General features: G+C 32.6%; 1 protein-coding gene across 2 annotated transcripts in view; it reads left to right on the forward strand.

Annotated features, from left to right (window-relative positions):
* The window catches only part of LOC129960248 (brain-specific angiogenesis inhibitor 1-associated protein 2-like), a 263,166-nt gene that overhangs the window by 201,542 nt on the left and 38,346 nt on the right, over positions 1 to 23,278 (forward strand). Inside the window, exons 6-8 of one of the 2 annotated variants that reach the window (XM_056073523.1) lie at positions 225 to 353; positions 5,216 to 5,281; positions 11,587 to 11,673. In XM_056073523.1, the coding sequence (XP_055929498.1) occupies positions 225 to 353; positions 5,216 to 5,281; positions 11,587 to 11,673 (282 nt within the window). The remainder of the gene's footprint in view (positions 1 to 224; positions 354 to 5,215; positions 5,282 to 11,586; positions 11,674 to 23,278) is intronic. The other variant, XM_056073532.1, reaches the window with a different exon arrangement.

Consider the following 23,278-nt stretch of genomic DNA (forward strand, 5'->3'; position numbering starts at 1 on the left):
CTGAACTCGTATGCTGTTCTTAACTGAGAGTGTTAATTGACCATTTGCTTTTCCTACCTTAATCGGATTAGCAATGGAATATCTAATTTCCAATGGCATATATTATAACTTATGATCTTTGGTCCATTTTAGAGGTGATAAATTATGAACTTGTTACAAAATAGTATCCGTATTCCACAGACACAAATGCCATTAGTGATTTTAACATTAAATGATTTCTGCAGGGAGAGCACAAACGATTCCTTCAGCAACACAAGTCCCACCATGATTCCTATCAGAAAGCCCTCTCCATGTGCAAGAAGCAGAAGAAACGAACTAGAAGTAGCCTCCTCACAATTGGAAAGGATGTCAAAGTAAGTTCCTTTCACCAGACTACGAAATGTAATTAAAGTTACTACTATGTTGTTCTGATATCAAGTTATCTCTATCTCTACCAATAATAAAGCCGTATGTATGTGCACTCATGCGTGTGTCTGTGTGTTGACTATATACAGGACAAACTTTTTGATCTAGAACTACTAAATTACGCTCTAAAGTACTTTGTACTAATAATAATAAAGCCTAATGTGTGTGTACGCATTCGTGTGTCTGTGCGTTGACTATATACAGGACAAGCTGTTCGATCTAGATCTACTAAATTAGGCTCGAAAGTACTTTGTATTACTAACAATAAAGCCGTATGTATGTGCACGCATACATGCATCTGTGTGCTCGACATCTCCAGGACAGATCATTTGAATTCTACAAATTAAGACTCGAAGGTACTTTGTACTAATAATAATAATGTCGAATGTGTGTGCACGCATGCGTGTGTCTGTCTGTTTGCTGTATACAGGGCAAACCATTTGATTTAGAGTTACCAAATTTTCGAATGTATTTTATACTACTAATAATAAAGCCGAATATATATACATCTGTGTGCTGGCTATAAACAACACACACCTTTTGACTTAGAGCTACCAAATTAAGTTCATATGTATTTTGTATTATTAATAAGACAGTCAAATATTTATATGTGCCCATATGCGTGTGTCTGTGTTTTGACTGTATACAGTACAAACTGTCTGACCAAGAGCAACCAAATTAGTTTCGAATGTGCTTTATATACTTCTAATAATAAAACAGAATGCATGTGCACGCATGTATCCGTTTGTGAGTTGGCTGTCTACAGAAAAGATCTTTTGGCATAGAACTACCAAATTATGCTCGAATGTACTTTGTACTAATAATAATAAGGCCAAATATATGCGCTCACATGCATGTGTTTATATGTTGGTTGTACATACGAAAAACAGTTGGACTTAGAGCTGCTAAATTATGCTCGAATGTACTTGGAAGGTGGGAATGTGCACCTCGGAGAGGCTTTCCGAAATTTTAATTACTTGAAAAGTAAAGTAACTTTTAGATCTTTTAGCAGATCTTTAAAGCAACTTTTTTCAACTTTTTCTATCAAACTATTCCTGCACAAAACAATTTTTTAGATTATTATAAAATTAAAAAAAAATTATCTTCCTAATGATACCCATTTCATACGCGTGTAGGTGTTTCTGGAGTTTGACAGAATTTTTAAATGGAATGCTTTATTTCGTTGTTGAAAGCTATGGAAAAATGATTCTATTTAATATATGTGTTGCTTATATGACAAACAAGGAAATGAGATTACAGTACTGCAAATGTTAGAAGATGAATAAATCCACCATTTTTTTTTTTTTTTAATTTTGGTGTGATATCATGGTATTTGAATATGTAAGTTGGTTCATATATACTATAAACAGAAAACAAGTAAAAATCTATTAAAATTACACGTCCTTAATGTCTGACATTAAATGAAATATAAATAAAGCATTAGAGATTTAATTGGAATTAAACTCGGCCATTATTCTCGGTTAACCAGTAGATCGCCAAAAGCGGCTTGTCGCTAAGAAAAAAAAAATTTTTTTCCTGTGCAAACAATTTTAAACTGATTCATTCTTTAACTTGCAGATTCAGTTACTTACGTGTTGACCAAATATATATGGAATATAGTCGACTAAGAATTTTAGGAACAATTATTATGAATTTTAAAACATTTTAAGCAGGAAAATTGCATTTTAAAAACCCTGCATTCCTCAGCATTTAAAGCTACTTTAATTCGATAAACAAAATTCCACTCTTTCTTCAACAGAGATGAAGAAGCTATTTACCGAAAATTATCCTTCCAGTAGCGATCCTTTTCCAGATTCCATGAATGATTCACTTCTTTTCAGAATCTAGGATCCATACATATTTTAATCCCAATTATTATAAATTTTTAAATACATATATTGCATTTTGAAAGCCCTGCATTCCTAAATATTTAAAGCTATAACCATCCGATTAACAAAATTCCACTCATTCTGCAACAGAGATGAAGAAGTTATTCGCCTAAAATTATCCTTCCATTTCCAGAAACGATCCTCTTCCGGAGCCCATGAATGATTCACTTCCTTCCAGAATGCTCTGGTCCATCCATTTTTCCCTAACAACATTCATATCTTTAAATAAGAAAAAACAATAACGATGGACCTTAAGTGTTTCCTATTTGCATTTCCAGGAATAAAAGCTTTATTGTCATAGAAATGAAAAGAAACAGTTATTGTGCATGATGGTTCCCTATCAGAATGCTTTTCCATCTGAGTAAAAACTCCTCTGCTTCCAAAGTAGAAATTAAGAGAATGGGACTTGAATGTCATTAACTGGGGAGGGAAGATTCATTCTCTTGTTTCCGTTTATTGCAAGCAGTTATCATTAACAAGAGCAGGAGAATCCGGATTTCGAATCGATGCTTTTAAGATTTAGATTAATTTTTATTTGCGAACTCAAATCTCAGTTGCATCGTTTAACTCTTTATCTACCCGCGTTATATATGTATCTGAGAATCGCGAGAATGATGCTGGAATAGATTATGTTGATTCCGGGATAAGCAGTGCGCATAATAAATTGTATATTTCTCTACTAATAATAAAGATGAATGTATATGTTGGCACTATACAGACTAAACCGTTCGGTGCTGACTTAGAACTAAAACACTTGTCACACCTATACTTTGGTGGATAAAAATGTGCACCTTTGAACATTTTTTTAAATTTTACTGAAATTTTAATTAATTTTAAATTAGAAAATTCCGAAAACATTACAGCAAAAAATATTTTCACAACAATTTGAAATTCAAAACAATGTATTTTAGATTATATTTATTTAATAATCGTGAAAATTCTTTATTCATTTGGAACATTTAAAAAAGCATTTTGCCTAATTTCCAACAGATGGTTGGATTGTTACTCTAAAATTTAAATATTTTTTATTGTTTAATCGCTTGCTTTTCTTCCATTATTGAATGCTAAGGAAGGAGAATTCTATTTAATATTTGTGTATTTTTAATGAGGAATAATAAAGTGAAGTGAATGCAGCGAGATATATCATTAAACTGTTACATTTTTAATTGCATTAGAATGAAATGAGATTTGACTCAATTGTTATGATTCATAAGCACAATGAAAGGAACAGGTGTAAGACTATTAAAAGAAACACGATTTTCATTTCTGCTACAGTTTGAATAATAAAACTATTTTTTTAAATAATCGTGAAAATGAAGTCATGCTTAAGATATTTAGTTGAAATCGAATACAACCAATATTTCAGGAGAACCAGCTAATTGCCAAAAGTGATTGAAATAAAAATATGAATTCACAAATACAAATCAGTGCCTGTGGCTGCTTTTCTTTTTAGTTTTGTTAATCAATTTAGATATACATAAATATATTTTATTGATTATTTGTTTCGAACTTAATTTGTTTTCTTCTAGGTATAGGTTTAGGAAATAAAATGCAAATATGCTTCGCTTATAGAATATTATGAGCGATGTACCTATATCTGCATGGTGAAAAAAAAATCATTAAGTGCAATGGTTTCACTGATTTCAATAAAATTTTCAAATGTTCGCATTCTATTTTTTATTATATGGTGATAATAGTTAAGCTTAATCCGGACAGACAGAGGATAAAACAGACCACAAGGCTTTGTGTCAATTGTTTAATTTAAAAAAACGATACTTAAGCCTGATATAAATTAATATTTATGCTAAATTTTTTGAAGAATTGTATTGTTTCAATTTTTTTTGAGGTTATATATTTAAAAAATAAAAAAAAGGAAAAATTAAATGAAATTTAAATAATTATAATTAATAATTATAATTGAAATTTAATAATTAACATATTCATTAAGTTAATCTAGAAATTTTTTGAAATGAGACACTTATTCAATGGATCCAAAAATGGAGTCTAAATCTCGTAATTAGCGAAATGCCAAGCCGGCATCCTGGCATAGGGGTAGGTCATCCTTCCCGCGATCTGGACGTCCCGAGTTCGTATCTCGGTTGGGGCAGGGCTGTTCTTTATATGTGTTCTATCTGTGAGGTATGTGATTGTGCCCCCCTGTAAAAAGGGGATGTGCAAGCCATTGTGTGAGTTTCATCTTCATATGAGCTAGAAGTCAGAATTCTGCCCTCGGGTGCTCAGGGGTCTTTACCCTCAGAAGCTACTGCACCCCCTTTCCGTGGTAACGCGGACATGACATCAGCAGCAGCAGCAGCAGGAAAATGCTTAAATCCGTAGTTAGAGTTCACAATCTTCTTTCGATTGAATCGCTCTGAGCTTCAAATCATAATATAATAAAATTATGAGATAAATTTTATGAGTTTTTAATTGCTTTTAAAAACGGAAACTTTGACATTATGAAAATAACGACTTCAAAAGTTCTGCAGTTTAAATCGACGTGATAAAGATAGTTTTTTTTCCTATCCTGACAATCATATTAGCATTATTTTATGAGAGAAGAAATCTCGTTGTAGTAAAAACAAATATTCTATTCTTTATTTCGTATCGCAGTTCCACCTGCCATTAAAGCAAACGATCCAATATGCACATTATGCCAGCAATAACCGCTAAAGTCATAACTGTAGCGGCGAATAACGGGCGCTTTTATCTCACGTTCTATCTTCAAAACCCTGCGATCCATAATTTTGCAAATATTTATTCCTTAACCTCCTCCTTATACTCTGCGATTCTTAATACCGAAAGAAATCCACTCTGTTTAGAAATCTTCCGTGGGTCATGTTCCAACCCTTTTTTTTTGTCTAGTTTGTTTTTTTAAAGGAATAATTTGCTTTTTCTTTTCTTTTTTTTCCTTCTTTTTCCAGCAACTGCACGCGATGGAAGATGAGAAGAAAAAACTGGACGGATTTTGCGACCAAAGTTTGAAGCAAGTGAGTTTCTTTCCTTTTCTTTTATTGCATAATTTCGGTCGTTTTGTTTAATGGAATGAAATGCTACTTTTTTTTTCCTTTGTTTTCGCAGATGGTAATGTGGTTCACACACAAATGCACATTTTTAAAAGTAAAATATGAAAAAAAAAATTGCTATTTATTTTAATAGCGGATTTTAATGACACTAAATCTAATCATCGATATTTTTAATATGGATACTCACATTTGTTTGGCACATTTTATTGGACCCTTGACTTTAAAATAACTGAACTCTTGTAGTTTCTTTAAGCCCAAATGATGCTAAGATTCCTCATTCAATCGCATTATCTGAAATTCAAGATGGACGAGATATAACTCTTTAACATCCAAGCACTTTTCAAGTGGCACTCCCTTTAACATCCAGACTTTTTCAGCGTGGCTCTGAAAGACATGGACTCTTCCTAGCTGAGGGGCAGTTACCCCCCGCACTCTGAAGTAATAAAACTGTCGACGCTCTACCTTGAATAATTGCCTTGCGGTTTTCGACAACGAGATTGATTTTCCATCCGCTTAAGAGTTTTATTCTAATGTATTTATATTTTTTAGTGTGAAGTGTTTCGCTCATCATCTTTGTGGGGTATTTTTTTTTTTACAAAAAATTTGAAATTTATTCTATAATTTAGAAAATAGTTTTTTTTTTTTTGTAGGTTTTATGTTAGGCTTACAAACCATTTAAATAAAAACTTGCTTTACTAGCAATTTCAAAAACATTTTTATGTTTCATTTGATTCTCAATAGGCTTTTACATTTTTTTGTTGCCAAGATTAAATAATATGTCATATATTACCATGTAAAATTTTTTTGCATAGTAATGTAAAACATACATTATATATATATATCAATGCAATTAGTTCATTTTTTAACATAGTATAGATGTGAATGCTTTTCAGTGATAAACAAGATAATGTATTAAATCTTCATTTAATACCAAAATAAAAACAATCGTTGGATAAAAAAATGTTATTGCTCTTTTTGAAAGATGTTTCGAAAATAATATGTTCTTTCAACACTCAGCTAAGATTTTTTTTTATTGTCTTTAGCATTTTTTTTTTCAATATAAACGATTATCTTTATTGAATTTTTAAATATCAAATATTATTTTGCATTTACGATAGTGATACTAAGTGAAAAGTTTTAGAAAAAATTTTAAAGAAGTTTTCACATTTTTTTCCCCAAAACCTTACGCATTCTTGCTTTTACATTAAATAATCGAAAAAGAATGTAGGGTAAATATAAATTCCAAAAATATATTTATTTTGCCACTCATTTTTACTAATCTTTTAAAATATAACTATTACAATTTTTTTCTAACCAAGGGAATTTTTTTCTAACCAAGGGAATGTATTACGTCAAATCTTATATATCTCATCTATCGAATTGTTTCGATAGATGAGTTAACATATTTTTAAAACTTCATTTAATAATGAAATACAAACATTTATGAAATAAAATTCGGGGGAAAAATTACTCAGCGAAATATATTTCGAAAATACATTCCTTCAGTTTTCAGCCTGAACATTTTACTAAAACATTACATTCTTCATAAACTAAATATGAAGATTTAACACATTTAAAATTACATTAATCATAAATATTACTTTTTTAGTATGAACTGTCATGTTGAATTTTTCAAGCTGAATTTCTGATTTTAAAATGTTATGTGAAGTTTTCTATAGTATTGTTAAGACAAGATAAATTTTTGAACGAAAGCTTCATGTTAAATTTCCACAAATTTACACACGAGGGAATCATTTGCAAATTTTTGATAATGTGTACATTATATAACATTTTTTGACTCCTCATCTCTCTCTCTCTCTCTCTCTCTCGTTCATCTGACCGACGTTAGTTTCATCTCCTGCTTCTTTGCTTAGAATAAACGAGAGCTCAGCTAAAGTATCATTTTTTGGCCAACCATCATCTGATCACTGAACCATCAAGATCACTGTCACTTTCATCAGAATCAAGTAAAATTGCTTTAATTTCTTCTTCAGTGTGTTCACGATTTCTTTTACTCATAATGAAGAAATAATAAGCGTTTCAATAGAAAAATTACTCTGATAATCCAAACACCCGATTCACAGTACATAAAATAAAGAGTAGCAATTCACAACTGAAGAGAAATTTTCAGAATGGCATTCTAAAAAGGAACTCAGTATTTATATAACTTATCTCACTCTTTGAAGAGGGCGATAAAGAATACTTCCAATCTTTTTTTTTTTTTTTTTTTTCTTTTTTCTTTTAATTCTATTTTAAAAGCGGTAGTTTGTACACGGCCTCAGAATTTCCGACAGTCCTTTGATGAAAGAATAATATGCTTGGAATGTAAAACGACTTCCTTCCATAGTAACAACTGTCGCTACCCATTTTGTGAGAAAACTGCGATGTGAATAGGCCGCAGTGTCAATGCAATGGTTTGTCTTTATATCATTACAATAGTCTTACTACTAAAAAAGGCTTCTGATGCTTGTCCGAAAAATAAACAACGTGTCGGTATCCTTATATATCATTCATCGTTACCAGAGAACTTCAGTGGAAAATTTCTTTTATAAATGGCCATAAAATCTTTCCAATTTTGAGCTAACAACACGTGAAAATAGAAACTAAAACCCTTTCAAAATACAAAATGTACGCCAACAACCTATTTAGTGAATCCCTCCTCAACCCCTACCGCCCTAAGGCACAGGGAAAACTACTGTGAAAAAGCCGCGATTGTCGAAGATAACGAGGACCTCCTGGAGTGTTCAGTAGAGGAGCCTCTTTTAATACCCATCTCCCCTAAAACGGCTAACAGCCGCCCCAAACCGACCCACGTGGATATTATAGGGTAAATTCTCAAACCGCCCCAAACCGCCCCGCTGGAATCGAGAGGGATAATGAACTCTCATATCCTTAAACATGGTAAAATTCTTATCATTCTGTTTCATGTCCATTTCAAGATTATCATTTAGTATTTCATGACAAAAACATGTTAACTTAGGAATTGAAAGTCTCACTGTTGTGTGGTTTCATTATATATTTAGTGGCTTTTGATCGCACACATTATGGGACACTATTTTAATAATGGGTCAAAAATTAATCTTTCATTGAAATGAATTTTAATTTCATCAATATTGACAATTTAGTTTTTATGGGTTTTTTTTTTATTTTAATCACCCTTTGAAAATACATATGTTTTCATTTATTTGATTTTAATGCATAGAGTAAAAATTATTAAAAATAAAATAGCTGAAAAATTAATTATAATGATTATTTATTGAGTTTTTATTTACTATTGAAAACATTTGTGTATTATGCAAAATATAAGAAGATAGTAAACTTTAAAACGAGTGCAATATTGAATATTATTTTATGGGACTTCATAAGTGGGATATACTTCATAAGTGGATATTTTATCTTTTGAAAATCGTTTTAATAATTCAATGTAATAACACATTATAGTGATGATAATCCACGTAATGTAATTCAGATTTTATAATTCATAGAATTTGAATTTTTTACATATTTATATAGTCGGCAACTAGGATAATAACATCTTTAATCAAACTGTTTTCTGCACCCCTCAGCTTATTATATCTGGACAGATACTAATTGAAATTCTTCTCCTAAATATATAGAAGTCAATTTGACTCCAGCTTTGAGATTAAGATGCATCTTTTGCCTTGATTCAACTTGAGTCATAATTTGAGTTTATTTGACTTATAAATTTTGACAAATAACGAAATGCAGACAGAAAATCTTCACGGACGGTGCCTGATTAAACTGATGGCGACAGACCTTCTTCTGATACACTAAATGACCAAGAGAAGTGTTTTAAATAATTGAACTCTTGTAGTTTAAGCCCTAAGTATGCTAAGATTCTTTCTTCAATCACATTATCTGAATTTCAAGAAGAACGTTTGGCGGATTGAATTTCGCGAGGATAGAACCTGGGGCCTTGTGGTTCGCAGCCGAGTAACATGACCACAATACAAAAGCAATTGCTCGTGTAGCGTAGCTGTTAACTGGCTTATAAGCTTTCACTACAGACGACATTTAATGAACAGTCGTATCCTTAAACATGGTAAAATTCTTATCATTCTATTTCATCTCAATTTCACGATTATGACTTAGTCTCAGCATGACAAAGTCTTAACTTTCGAATTGAAAATATTTCGAACATTTTTAATAAAAATTGGTGCCTATTTGCATTACTGTAATACAGAAAAGATTCCATTAGCAGTTTCGCTTTTACGGCAAGGAAGAAATTCGCCATAAAGATTCACAAATTTGAAATACTGATTAAGATTATAAGCAGAATAGAATCAACAACTTTCCTTTTTCGACACATGCATTTCAACAATACCTACCTTTAATTTACTAATTCCACTGATGGGAGAAAAAAAAAAACATTCTTATGAACAATTAAAATCAGTTTTCTAAAAAAATAGCAATATACAAAACTTAAAATTATGTAACTAAATAATCAGAAGCTGTTATGTGTATAAAATCAAATATCCACGCTGGTTTTTCAAGTGGAAAGTGCCTTCATTTTTTTCTGTTTTATTTTTATTATAATCTAATGAGTACATTTGAATATTTTCATTTTTTGGGAATTTCATATCAATCAATCGAAGACAAACTGGGTGCTTAGAATCTTATTACAAGACTGAAACTCATAAAGTAATTTCAGTTAGAAGTTTCTGCAATAGTAGAAATCGACTTACCGTCTAGAATCTTTTATCTCTCAGATGCAAATTTGATGAAGAAAAAAAAAAAAAAAAATTAAGATCAAAATTATGATGATATAACCGACTCTGACTGATAATGAATTTGCTATAAAATATGTAAGAAAATAAATTAAAAATCAATTATTCCAGTAATTTACATACCAGTTTGTAATGTATTCGTTTATGAAGCAATTATTTCTGTTTTATTATTTATTAATGGTAATTTTAATGACTGAAATATTAACCTCTAAAAATTATATAATTATTTATCATTTTTAAATATTCCTTCAATCATCACTACACCAATTTATGAAATGTAATAAATAGCGAAATACAATAAATTATTATTTTGCTGTATGAAATTTGATTTTACCCTCCCCCTTCCGAAATTAAACATGTATGGGACACCATATTTCTAGGACTGGCGCTAACCAAGGATTAGAATTGGCTTTATTAAAAAGATGTTATTAAAATAAATAAAATCGCAAAAAAATTCAATTTCTATTAATGTTAAGATATTAGGATAATATTGATATTATATCAAGTATAATTGTTCCATTTCTTATCCAATTTATTTTAGACAATTACTATTGCCTTTGTAAACATTCAGCATAAGCTTGAATAATAGCTTTTGTTTCCGCTTAGTTATAAGACTGTGCTGATGTAGTACTTGCAGAGGGACGAAATGCCAGTTCAAGTGTCGTCCTCGTCATCAGATTGTGGCTCAAAATTACGAGGTCCACCGCAAAATAGACGATATTTTGCTTTCAAACGGGGTATTAATTTAACTAAATTTAATTAACTTACTCATGAAACAAACAAATAACAGCATATGTATTTTTACAAAGTTTCTAACAATAAAAAGTTAATCTAAAATAAACCGATATATAATTAAAAATGCTTTGGAAAGTATAACCAAATTGTTCAATTTATTTAAAGAGGGAACATACAACGCACATGGCCTAGAATGCAAAATGTCAAATCCATTATTGGATACACTTCCACTTGTTCTCTGAAGTAAGAAGACGGTATCTATAGTTTACATCCATAAAAATTAAAAACAAAACAGCTTATATATAGTATTATAGATTTTCAATATAATGGGCAGGACAGGAATTCCCCTGAAAAATATCACATACCATCTCCAATATCTCCACCTATCCACAAGTGTTACTGACAAAGCGATGCTAAAAAAACTCTTTCCTCGAGAAATAAGGTAAAAAAAAAAAAAAAATGCAACCCCATAGCTCTACCTAAGAGTAAGTAAGAAAAAATAAACGTCCCGGTAGAAAATTGAAGAAGTAAGTGCACTGTCTGCCATATTTGTCTGCCTCTTTTTTTTAAACGTATGAGCCCCCAGGAACAAATGCAATTTACCAGCTACTGCCAACGGAAAAGAAATAAATAAATATTTTCTGTGTTCCCGGTGGCAGCATCGCAAGCATCTTTTGTTTTTCTTGTGGCAATCCATTTATATTATGTCTCCCTTCCCTGCCCCTCCCCTTGCCACGTGATAAATAACAGATTGCTCATGTTTGTTTTGTTTTTCTTTTCGCCAAGGCCATTACTCAGGAGCGCAGACGATATGGTTTCGTTCTGGAACGCCAGTGCTCCCTCGCTAAACACTATTTAGCCTACCACACAAAGGTGAGTGCGTAGCTTGTTTCTTTTTTGATGCATCAAGTTGGTTTGATGGACTAGGTCTTTCCATTAGTTTACTTGATTCACTTCTGTTGACGACTTTAGCATCGAACCCTCAGGACATTTTTGGATTCAACTAAAATAAATTTTTGCCAAAAAAAAAAAAAAGCTTCAAATGTAAATTGAAGAATATGTATATTGATTTTGAAAAATATGAATTGTCGAACTATAATATTGTTACAAAAGTTCTCCACCGAATTCGCAAAACTCAGTGACCATCCATATGTTCGGTTTAGTTAGTTTATAGTGCTTCAACTGACTTAATAATAAGGAATGGCTTTTTCTCAACATAGAGATGCAAACTCACAGACGGCTTTTAAAGGCTTGCAGACTGAAATTAAAAATATTTGATAATTTCATTTTATACAACTCTTAAGTAACCCGGTGCATACATCGAGTTTTGCCATAATTATTGTGTGACCCCTTTTCAATATTGCTGGTTCGCTGTCCAGGACACATGCACCTACTTAGCACAGTATACTGCACACTGCATTTTAAATTCTGTGTGACAAAACCTTACGAAACAAAATTGCAAATATACATATTGAAAGTCGAAGTTCCGATTAATTCAGTACTCATGAAACCTGAAGAATCTTAAGAAAGGTGTTTAGGAAAACGGTCGCTACTGACTTGTCCATCCATGCAGCATTGCTGGAAGTATATGTTTGCGATCAAACTATCAGCAATGTACCTCATTCCATTCTTCCGAAACTTGATAAGTAACGACAAAAAAGTGAAAATAAAAAACGATTTCTTTTTTCGATCGAATCTTGCATCTCAAGCTGTAGAACAGTGTTTCTTTTTGCTCTAATAACGGTCACAGCCAATCTCCGAACATACACCTTTTAGCTTAAAATAAATAAATATAGTGTGAAATCGATACATATTGTGTTATTTCCGTTAAACTAATCCAGTGCTGATCTCTCTAATGATAGGCGTTTCAAAGCTAGATACTTCCTCAATGCGCATTCATCACCTGTTTACCTCGACAGCAAAACAATTCAAATAATAAACTGTTTCCTCGTACACCCCCCATTCACCTGCCCTACCCTCTGTACCCTTCGAAACGTCGTCGTCCAATTCCCATTGTGATCCGAGCCCTTCCGAATTCCACCTCCTAAACGACGGTTACAGGTGGACAATCGGACAAAGGAGAGGGTGGGCGGAGGGGTTGCCAAACGATTAATTCTACTGTGCTAAGAAAGCGGAGATTAGTTGTCCGAGGCTGGAGAGTGAGTGAACTGTTGTGTCGAATTCTCAGCAGGAATTGAATATTATTCTCCGGATGTTTAAATCCATGCCTTTAAGCAGCGCCGATTAAGTCGTGTGTCAGCTTAATGCACTCTGAGAGCTGCAGGAAACGAGGAGCTTCCTGCCAGAGGGTGATTATACACTTAGAAAAGGGAATCTTATTCGAAGGGGAAGGGAGTGAGAGATGGATCGAACAGGTGGAGCCATTCTTCGGACATCTTGTATTCGAAGGAAACTGATAAGCACATTGGGAGGGTATATATGAAATGGTCAAGTATGTTATGGTTATGTTGAAATTAGTTTAAAAACAGGCTCTAAATTCTGTAGAAATTCAAAGATAAATAGGATGTATTGAAAGTAAAGCATAACGATTTCTAGTCTAAAAAGTAACTTCACAAAATTTCCTGATGCGTAGATTTTTTTTAGCTTAATTATCGAATGAAGTTTGCTTCGAGATTGATACCGATGGCTAAATATGAATTTTTTGAAATCGTTTAAAATCCTAATATTATTTGATGGAATGCTTGGTGTTGTAGCCAAATTCTGGTGAGAAAGAATTTCTTTTCTCAATGATTTGGTTTTTTGGGATTTCCTTGGCGCAACAGCCACATTTGGCTAAACTGTGGCATATATATGGTTAAATGTTAAAATCAATGACATCAAAATTTGGTAGGTCAACAGCCATTTCTAAAACGTGTGCCAATTTCTTTTCTCAAATATTCGGAGAGGCGGTAAATACTTGACATCTTTGAAACTGTACGTCTGTCACTTTACATGTGTATTAGTTTTAAAGAGTGCAGTTTTTGGTTGTTTTTTAAAAACCTTGTGAAGAAAACTTCTCTGATATCTATTTCTTGTGTTTTTACCTCAATGGCCAACCATATATTCTTGATATCCATACTTGAAGTATGTTGTTCCACAACCTTTAAAGCTTTGTCCATGAATTCGGAATCACTTTGAATTGTGTGTTAAAAACTGATGCATTATTCTGAATAAGGAATTTAAAGGTAATTCTGGTTCATTTAGCGTTGTACGTTTAAAAAAATCCATGCATTACTCTAAATAAAAAAAATGATAAAATAATTCTGATTCGTTTAATTTTCTGTTTAAATTAATTCTGTTTAAAGTATGCATTCTTCTGAATAAATAACGATAACATTGTTCTGATTGATTCGGTTTTGCATGTTTAAAGAATTCATGCATAGTATAGAATAAAGAATGATAAAGTAATTCAATTTTACATGCTTAAATAAAAATCATACATTGTTCCGAATAAAAAAATAATAATTCTATTTTGCATGTTTAAAGAATACGCACATTATTCTGTATTAAGAAGGATAATTTAATTCTGATACGTTTCTTTTTACTTGTTTAAAGAATTCATGCATAATTCTGAATAAAGAATGATCAGATCATTCTATTTTGCATATTTAAAAAATATACGCATTATTCTGAATGAAGAATGATGAGTTAATTCTGATTCATTTCGTTTTCATGTTTAAAGAATTCATGCACAATTACGAAGGGTCATAACATCAAATCAATTTTGCATGTTTAAAGAATACACGCATTATTCTGAATAAATAATGATAAGGTTCTTCTGATTCATTTGCATTTTTAAAGAATTCATGCATAGTACTGAATAAAGAATGATAAGATAATTCTATTTTACGTGCTTAAATAATTCAGCATTGCTCTGAATAAAGAATTATAAGTTAGTTCTGGTTCATTTCATTTGCATGCTTAAAGAATTCATGCATAATTCTGAACAAAAATTTATAAGATAATTCTATTCTACATGTTTAAAGAATACATGCATTATTTTGAATAAAGAATGATATTTCTGATTCATTCCGTTTTACATATTTTAAGAATTAAGGCATAGTTCTGAATAAAGAATGATAAGATAATTCTATTTCGAATTTTTTAAAAATGCACGTAAAATTTTGAATAAAAAATGATAAGATAATTCCATTTTGAATTTTTTAAAAATGGACGTAAAATTCTGAATAAAGAATGATAACTTAATTCTGATTTATTTCGTTTTACTTGTTTAAAGAATTCATTTTTAATTCTGAAAAAAAGAATAAGGTTATTTTGTTTTGCATGTTTAAACAATTCCTGCATGGTTCTGAATACAGAACATTAAAGAAATATTTAAGATTACCATCCGATACATAACACACCAAAATTCCGCAGGTCTGTGGAACTTATATCTGTCTCCAAATTCCCTAATAGTTTACATTTAATAGCCTGAAGCCATTTTTGACTCGAGATAACCTAATATCGAGACTCAATTTCTCCGCATGTCTTTCTATTCAAATTGCTTCAGAGGCAATGCCTTAACATTCTGTGTAGTTAATAACCAAATCAAAAGAAGACCACAAATGTGGAGCTTCGGTATTTTAGTCCGAAAAGAGCGCCATTGAAAAGAATTCCAGCTTCATTAAAATTCTAAATGAAAGCCTCTTCTGCTGTCTTAATGGCTTACTTTCCAGACATGTTTATCAGTAGAAAAATGGCATCTGTAGAATAGTCTGCTTTAGCTGCATTCAGAAATATCCATCCGATATATGCTGGGAGAAATGAGATGTTATTTGCAGAAGGCATTCCATTCCTTAATGAAAGTATTAACTAATCTAACTTAAAAGTAGTTAACCAAATTATTACTAATTAAAATTGAAAGACGATTCTTTTTTGCGAAATTCCTTCATTAATTTGCGAAAGATAATTTGCTGACTTAAATGAAATGGGAACGGAAATTTTAATAAATATTTAGTGGTTCGATTAAAGTATCAAAAAGGGAGCAGTTGAAAGATTCGTTCTAAATCTAGTTAATGGAATTAATCCAAGCTTTCATTATTATTCGAAAAACTTTATTTTATTGGAGAAAGAGTAAAGAGTAGGAAAAAAATTCATTGCTAATTCATCTAAAATGGAAATTCCAGTTTGACTAACTTATTAACGGAGAAATATTTCTACTCCTTTTTTAATTTTCTGCCACAGTTAATTAGGGAGCTAACTGTTTTCAAGGTATGGTTTAATTAAACGAGAGCTTAGGTAGTTTAGAAGGTCGTCAATTGAAAAAGTATTAATGGAAGATAAGTCATAAATGGAAAGAAAAAAACAAATTGAAATTAATAGTTTCCATGCAATGTTTCGGAATTTTTCAAGTTCGATCATTCTAAATAAAACTTAACCTCACTCTGAGTTACAATTCAACACGTGCATTTTTGATTTATCTAATTAATTTTGAATAATTTAACCAACAATCGATAAAATTTGCATACTACATTTTTGTATTCAAAGGGGACAGTAAATCCAACTAAGTTAAATAATTAAAGTCTAAATTAAAGATTTTAATTAAAAGAATTATGACCAAAGCTATCAACACTTTATTAATTTTTCGTAATTTCAATGAGAAATAATAATAAAAAATCCTGTATCTTATGAATGTGCCTGAGTGTCTATTTAAAAATATAAAATACATCATTCTATTTTCATGAAGATTTCAAGTGCAGATTATGTCTTATATCAACAAAACATTTCACAGATTTTTGTTGTTATAAAGTAAATAAAGTTTTCACAGCTTTTTTACTGAATATTTTTTTTTTAATATTTCAGTTGAATGCTGCATACCAGCATCAATGTGAAAATATTATAACAATTGTTCTGTTTTCATTAAAACTTCAGATGTAGAATGCATTTTATAACAACAAAATTTAATCAATGGAAATTAATAAAAGTTTTGATCAATAAATAAACATTGTGCTGTAAAAATCAAATTTCCCCAATTAAGAGAGCCAAGGCAGGGCTTTGTTGGGTTCAAATGGCATTAAATTTAGACAACAGACACTCCAGAGCATATGCTAAAAATTTATTGAAAAATAATTAGTATAAGGAGGCAGCAATAAGTGGCGCTGCAGCACAAAACTATTTTGCATAATTTTTATATGCAGGTTCTTACATAGTATGCGGGCCGGCGTCCTGGCATAGGGGTAGCGCGTCTTCCCCGTGATCTGGGCGTCGCGGGTTCGAGTCCCGGTTTGGGCATGGTTGTTCTTCCGTTGTTCTATGTGTGAATGTGCCCTCCTGTAAAAAGGGGTTGCGAAAGCAAATAAGTGATACGAGAGTAGCAAAGTCGTACTCTTGGCCCTAATTGGCGCTACTATAAAAACAAGAGAGGATCCACCTCCGGCTTAACTGTCTTCGTAACAGCGGGCTTGTCCGTGGCAAGTGTCATAAGAAACAGCAACAACAACATAAACTGCGTGGAACGTTGTCAAACCTGAAAGAATCTGTTTGTGCAATCAATGAGGATTTATTACATTTCGTTGTGGAGCAACATGTTTTGAGAATGGAATTGGTTGTAGAGAACCATGGAACACATGCAGCAATTATGTGAAACATTTTGTTGGGCTGTAGCGCTACCTATTAAAAATTTATTTTATTATTTTTTCCATAAATTTTCAGCACATTATCTGCAGTGTTTGTGGTCCGGACACATGCCATTATGGCTCATATAACACTCTGTACGGCTCTCTCAGTTGGGAGGTTTTGATTTCGACAAACCCGTAGACGAAATTCTTCTAATAAGATTATAAGGTGCATTATATTAATGAATTTCTTTCTAGACTGTATGGAAATTAGACTTTAGAATAGTGATTAACCCGTTAAACACTTCATCAGTATGACCTACCTTTCCAAAAGTATATGAAATATCAAAATCATTACAACCTATTAATTTTGCATTTTTACTTTACGATTTAGTAGGAAAAAACAGTGGGACCTGTTTTTCATTAAAACCCAACAACCCGGACCTTTCCATTAAAACCCAAACCTTCCTCTCATATTCTCTAAAAAATATGTTATCCCACAAAATGCCTAGCATGGATGCAATAATTACAAAATAAACATTTGGAGCAAATTTAGAATTTTGGCTGAATCTATGGCGTCAACTTTGGCGAGTGTTTCGAAGATTAATTCTTAGCATGTAGTTAATAGTAGCCGAAAATCGAATGTGTGTTTTCGATGCGTTTTTCACAACTTTTTGGAACAAATGTTTAATATAAAACTACAATAGCAGTAGCAAACATTTAAAATTCAGGTACTGCGTGACCCTGCAATTTATTTGTCACGTAAATATATGTCATGTTCGCGATCTTACAATCCAAGCAATCGATGACATTTAGAATCGTATCAAGTTATAGAATTCACTGTCTAACCAAAATTAGTATCCTATTAACCTATTTGTTACCATTAATAATTTTACCATCCACTGATGTTGTCAAGACAAAAACTTTTAGAATTCAGATATTGCGTGACCTTAAAAGTTATTGGTCACGCTCTTATTACTTCAAGAAACCATAATATATAGCAAGTTAGCAATCCAAATTCCTCTGCTGCATCAGCTTGTCAAGTATTCTATTGGGCGCGATGGCTATTCTGCTCCGAGATAGTGAATATCTGGGAGCAGAATATCACCTCTTATCCTGTTAAACGGACCGGACAATAGATGGACCTCTGCGAAGGATCCGAAGGCCCCGTTGATCAAGTCCGGCCGTATCTGCTATCGAGAGGCACGCTATTAATTTGGAGATAAACTACTGGAATAGTTAGTGGGGAGAGGGCATTAGTATTCCAACCGTGGATTGATGTCCATGCCGTCACCCGAACACCTTGCAATCCTGCGGGAAGGGTGGTTTAGAGGAAAGGATGTAACTAATGGGTGACCTCTTTGTTGGTTATAATCTATTCGAGGTAAACTGAATATTAAAGATAATCAGTATCTTTAGAAACTGTACGAACCAAAATATTTCAATATTTTTTTTTTAATCGACAAGAAAAACTACTCCTACTTATAATTATAATGATTTAAAATCGCTTTTTCGTTTATTACGTACTCGTATACTTAGTATCGAGAAAGTATAATAATCGTCCAAAAATTGGAACTCGAGATTTTCATCTCCGAGTTCGAAACACACAATTTTTGGAAAATGTCTGTCTGTGACAAAGATAACTCAAAATTCGTTTGATCTAAACGGATGAAATTTGGTAGACGGGTTTTACACCACATTTGTAGATTTCTATTAAATTTTGAGCCACAACCTCACAGAATGTCGGTCTGTCCGGCTATTCGGATATCATTTAGCACGATAACCAAAACGAAGAGAGCTAGATAGATAAAAGATGGTACACAGTTATAACATCTACAGCGAAGACATCTTGCAGATTTTAAGCCGAGTGATGATGTCGTGTCCGCGTTACCACGGAAAGGGGCTGCAGAAGCTTCTAAGGGTAAAGACCCCTGGGCACCCAAGGGCAGAAGTCTGACTTCTAGCTCATATGAAGATGAAACTGACACATTCGTTTGCACAACCCCTTTTTACATGTGGGGGGTACATTCACACACCTCACAGATATAACACACACGAAGAACAACCATGCCCGAACCGCGACTCGAACCCAGGACGCCCAAATCACGGAGAAGACGCGCTTCCCCTATGCCAGGACTCCGGCCTTGAGCCGAGTGCAACGAAGGATTGACCCTCTATAGGTTTGTATTTTCAGAAGCATCTAAACATGATAACTCAAAGATGCGATGACTTAAATATATTAAACTTAGTATGGAATTTTATGACTGCAGACTTAGATATGCGTCACATTTTTCTGCCGTTTGTGAAAAACGCATCTAAAGCGCAAATTCGATTATCTGAAACTATTAATTGCAAGCAAGGTATTAATCTCCCCAAAACTAACCAAAGATCACACGGTAAATTCAATAAAATTGCTATATTCTCGCCAAATGTTGATGTTCTGTAACTGTTGTGCGCCAACGCATGCAAGGCGTTCTTAGGGATAACACCTAAATTAAAGAGTACGCGAGAAAGTCTTGGAGTAACCACTTCCGCTGGTTATTAACTTGTAATCACATCTGGCGCCTAATTGGTTCGACAGAAATATTATTTGTGTTTGTTTTCAAATAAATCTCTCATGCATAATTTAATGCTCATGGAGCCCCCAAGAAAAGCTTCCAATATCAAATTGCGGCAGATATTAAAAACTAGTTATTTTCTTATATGTGAAGTATACAGGAAAATGGTTGGTTGGTTGTGTCGAAGATAACTCAAAAATGTTTTGCGCTAGACGGATGAAATTTGGTACATGCTTACATAAAATTTGTAGATTTCTATCACATTTTGAGCAAAATCTATTTAGAGGAAGTCTTATCGTTCGTCTAATACAGAAATTCGGTATACGGATTTAACATTAATAATTCAGACACCTATCAAAGCTTGAGGTTTTTTAAAATCAAATTTATCTAATTAAAGTATCATATTTAACAAGGGATCCGGCGGTCTGTATTTTCAGAAACATGTGAAAAAGATTACTCAAAAAAGCAATACAGATTTTATACTTGGGGGAACATAACACCTTTATTAGGAAGTACGCATGAAAATTTCGAGGTCATCATTTCCATTGGTTTTAATTTTATTCTTTTAGATATTTTAGCAAATCAATTTAATCCTTTAAAGGGCCATTTTTTTCTAGTCATATTATGTTAAAATATTTTTAGGCTTGAAATTCGAATAAGAAAAGGGATTCATTTAGCTTATTAGATAAATTTAATTTCATTAATTAATTAATATAGTTAATTAATAATTAAATAACACATCAAGACACATCATTTTGTCTGAGATAAAGAACTGAAGTATCTAAGTTTCTGACTTACTAAAAAAATGTGTCAGAACTTATGCCAACCTACATAAATTCATACAAAGATTGATAAATTTGGTGGGAAGCATACTTCCCACTGCCCTAGAAAGGGTTAAAACTAAAAAATAAACACTCTTATTAATTGAATGAATGAAAATATTCGCTTTATTTAGTACTGTGTTTTTGTAAACTACGAACTCCATCTTCCTCAAAGCAAACATCTCCACCTCTACACCCCCTCAAAGCAGATAGGATCTTGCGAGAAAAGCGCTGCTTGCCAAAAACAGCATTTTACCTCTACTAACAAGCCTTCCGAAATTTATCGCCGAAACTCTTTGAATGTCTCCTTTTACCCGGAACAAACTTCCTCTCGAAATAACTTCCGCAAACAGGAGAAGGAACATTCTACCAGGGGGGAGAGAGAGATAATCACTTCCCCTCTTTTGACATACGAGGCCTTGTCCCCTCCCGACCTTCGGCAGCCATCAATTCCCGGTTTTACAACTAATTATCAGATAAGAGGTTCATGCACTAATTTATTGCCCTCATTAGAGTCTGCGTCAACCGTACCTGCGCCAAGGGATCGGTTTTCAACCTGTTTATGAAACTGGGCTAAAACGATCCGGTGGGGAGTTATCGAGAAGACCAATCTGTGGGATCCGAGATGATGATTGGCAGGATAGATCAGGTGACGCTTAAATGGAGGGGATTGGAAGAGTTAGGTAGGGAGGTCCAGATCTTTTAAACATTCCGATTCACTTATTAGAGACCGAATTTAGAGTGGCCCACTTCATCCTCGGTGCACTGAATTTCTGCAAAAAGGTACGCTTTCTTCCTGATAGTGATTTCAAGAGCTGAGAAGGAACTTTTATGCAGAAAATAAAATATTTCTTATTAAATATAATAAATGTTTACAGAAAAGAAATGGATATGTAAATTATAACAAACCGCTTCAGAAGCCGCTCAAACCGAGTACAGAAGTTCATGATATCAAGATATTTCTAATTAAGTGGATTCTAAAGTAATGCATGGAAACATAACCTTAACTCTGTCATTCCTCTGTCCATTTTAATTCAGGTACTTCAAAATGTATGGAACATCCGAGTTTCTCTTTCAAAGATTAAAAAAGAAAATAAAAATCCTCATTACTCTTCAAAAATAACAATGACAATCCGTTATCTTAAGAGTTTGTTATACAAAAGATATCTCTGCTGAGTTATTAGCTACTAAACAAATGTATGCTCAGACATTCTTTGACTATTTTTAGAAAATCTAGTCACCAAATTCATCCGGGTGAGCGTCTCTAACAAACAAAGCACGCGCTATGGTTATTTAATCTGTCACGTTTGACGTAAGGGAAAGGAGAATTAGTAGTGTTATTCATGCGAATCGGGCGGGCTCTGTAACATCATTAGCAAACGTTTAGGGGCTTCCCGTATTGATAGAATGAAGAGAAACGACAGATTGGAGAAACAGGTAATTTAACAAGTGTAAAAAAAAAATGTTTTCTTATATACTCAATTTACACGTTAAAAAGACATTCATTTTGTTTTTCCATTTCTTCTCATTCGGCACGACTCACTTGTTTGTGCATCATTTAAGGGTTCTTTTGTTGTTGTTGTATTGCTCCATGTGGATTGTTGGACACATGGAGCAATACAACACTCATTTTATGTGGCCATAAAAGATTATAGACACATCATTTATGTAAATTGTATTAAAATGCGTATACATTCTTGATTTTTGTTGATATCCGCTTTTTGGGAATTTTCAAGTTAGCCTATAATTTATCTTCTGTTTTCTAGTGACAGATGCTCAGCTGTGGAAATTGACACATCTCATGGTTACTTTTTCCTTCATCTCTAAGTTTAAATTTTCACAATTTAGGAAATTTCACGATTTTGAAAAGGAGAACGAACGACACGACGAATGATGTTAAATCTTCGTACCGAATTTTATCCATTTAGCTCTCTTCGATTTATAATTATCTTGATGACTTATATTCGAACATCCGAATCGAATATTCGACAAAAACATCTTCTGAATGGAGTTTGCACAAAATTCGATAGAAATATACAAATTTGAAGTAAAGAATAATATATACCAAATTTCATCCATCAAGTTCAAAGCGTTTTAGAGTTTTCTTTGTCAAAAACAGACGGATATTTTCCAAAAATGGGGTTTTCGAATTCGGGGGGGGGGGCAAAATGTGGAAATTCGTTAAAATCTCGAGTTCTAAGTTTTTAAAGATTAATATACTTTCTCTATACTTCGTATGCAGGAAAATAAAGCATCATTCCATGAAAATTCGTAGAGTGATTTGTTTACATTTCACTATTGCCATTCAACAGTAAGTAATGAGAGCGATTTCTCTACCATGTACCTTAGCGTTTTATATATAAAGAAAGTTCACAAGTGAGTTGCGTAAAATACGAGTCTTAAATAAGGAGACATCTTTAAAACTCAGACCCTCTTCAATCAAAACAAATCCAACATCCCCTACTTAACCCATCCGCTATCAGAACGGTCTTAAATTCCACTCTCTTTAATAATCATCCCTTGTTCCTTTGTCATAAAAGTCGAA

Source organism: Argiope bruennichi, chromosome 2 (assembly GCF_947563725.1).
Source record: "Argiope bruennichi chromosome 2, qqArgBrue1.1, whole genome shotgun sequence".
In the NCBI taxonomy this organism is placed as follows: domain Eukaryota; kingdom Metazoa; phylum Arthropoda; class Arachnida; order Araneae; family Araneidae; genus Argiope; species Argiope bruennichi.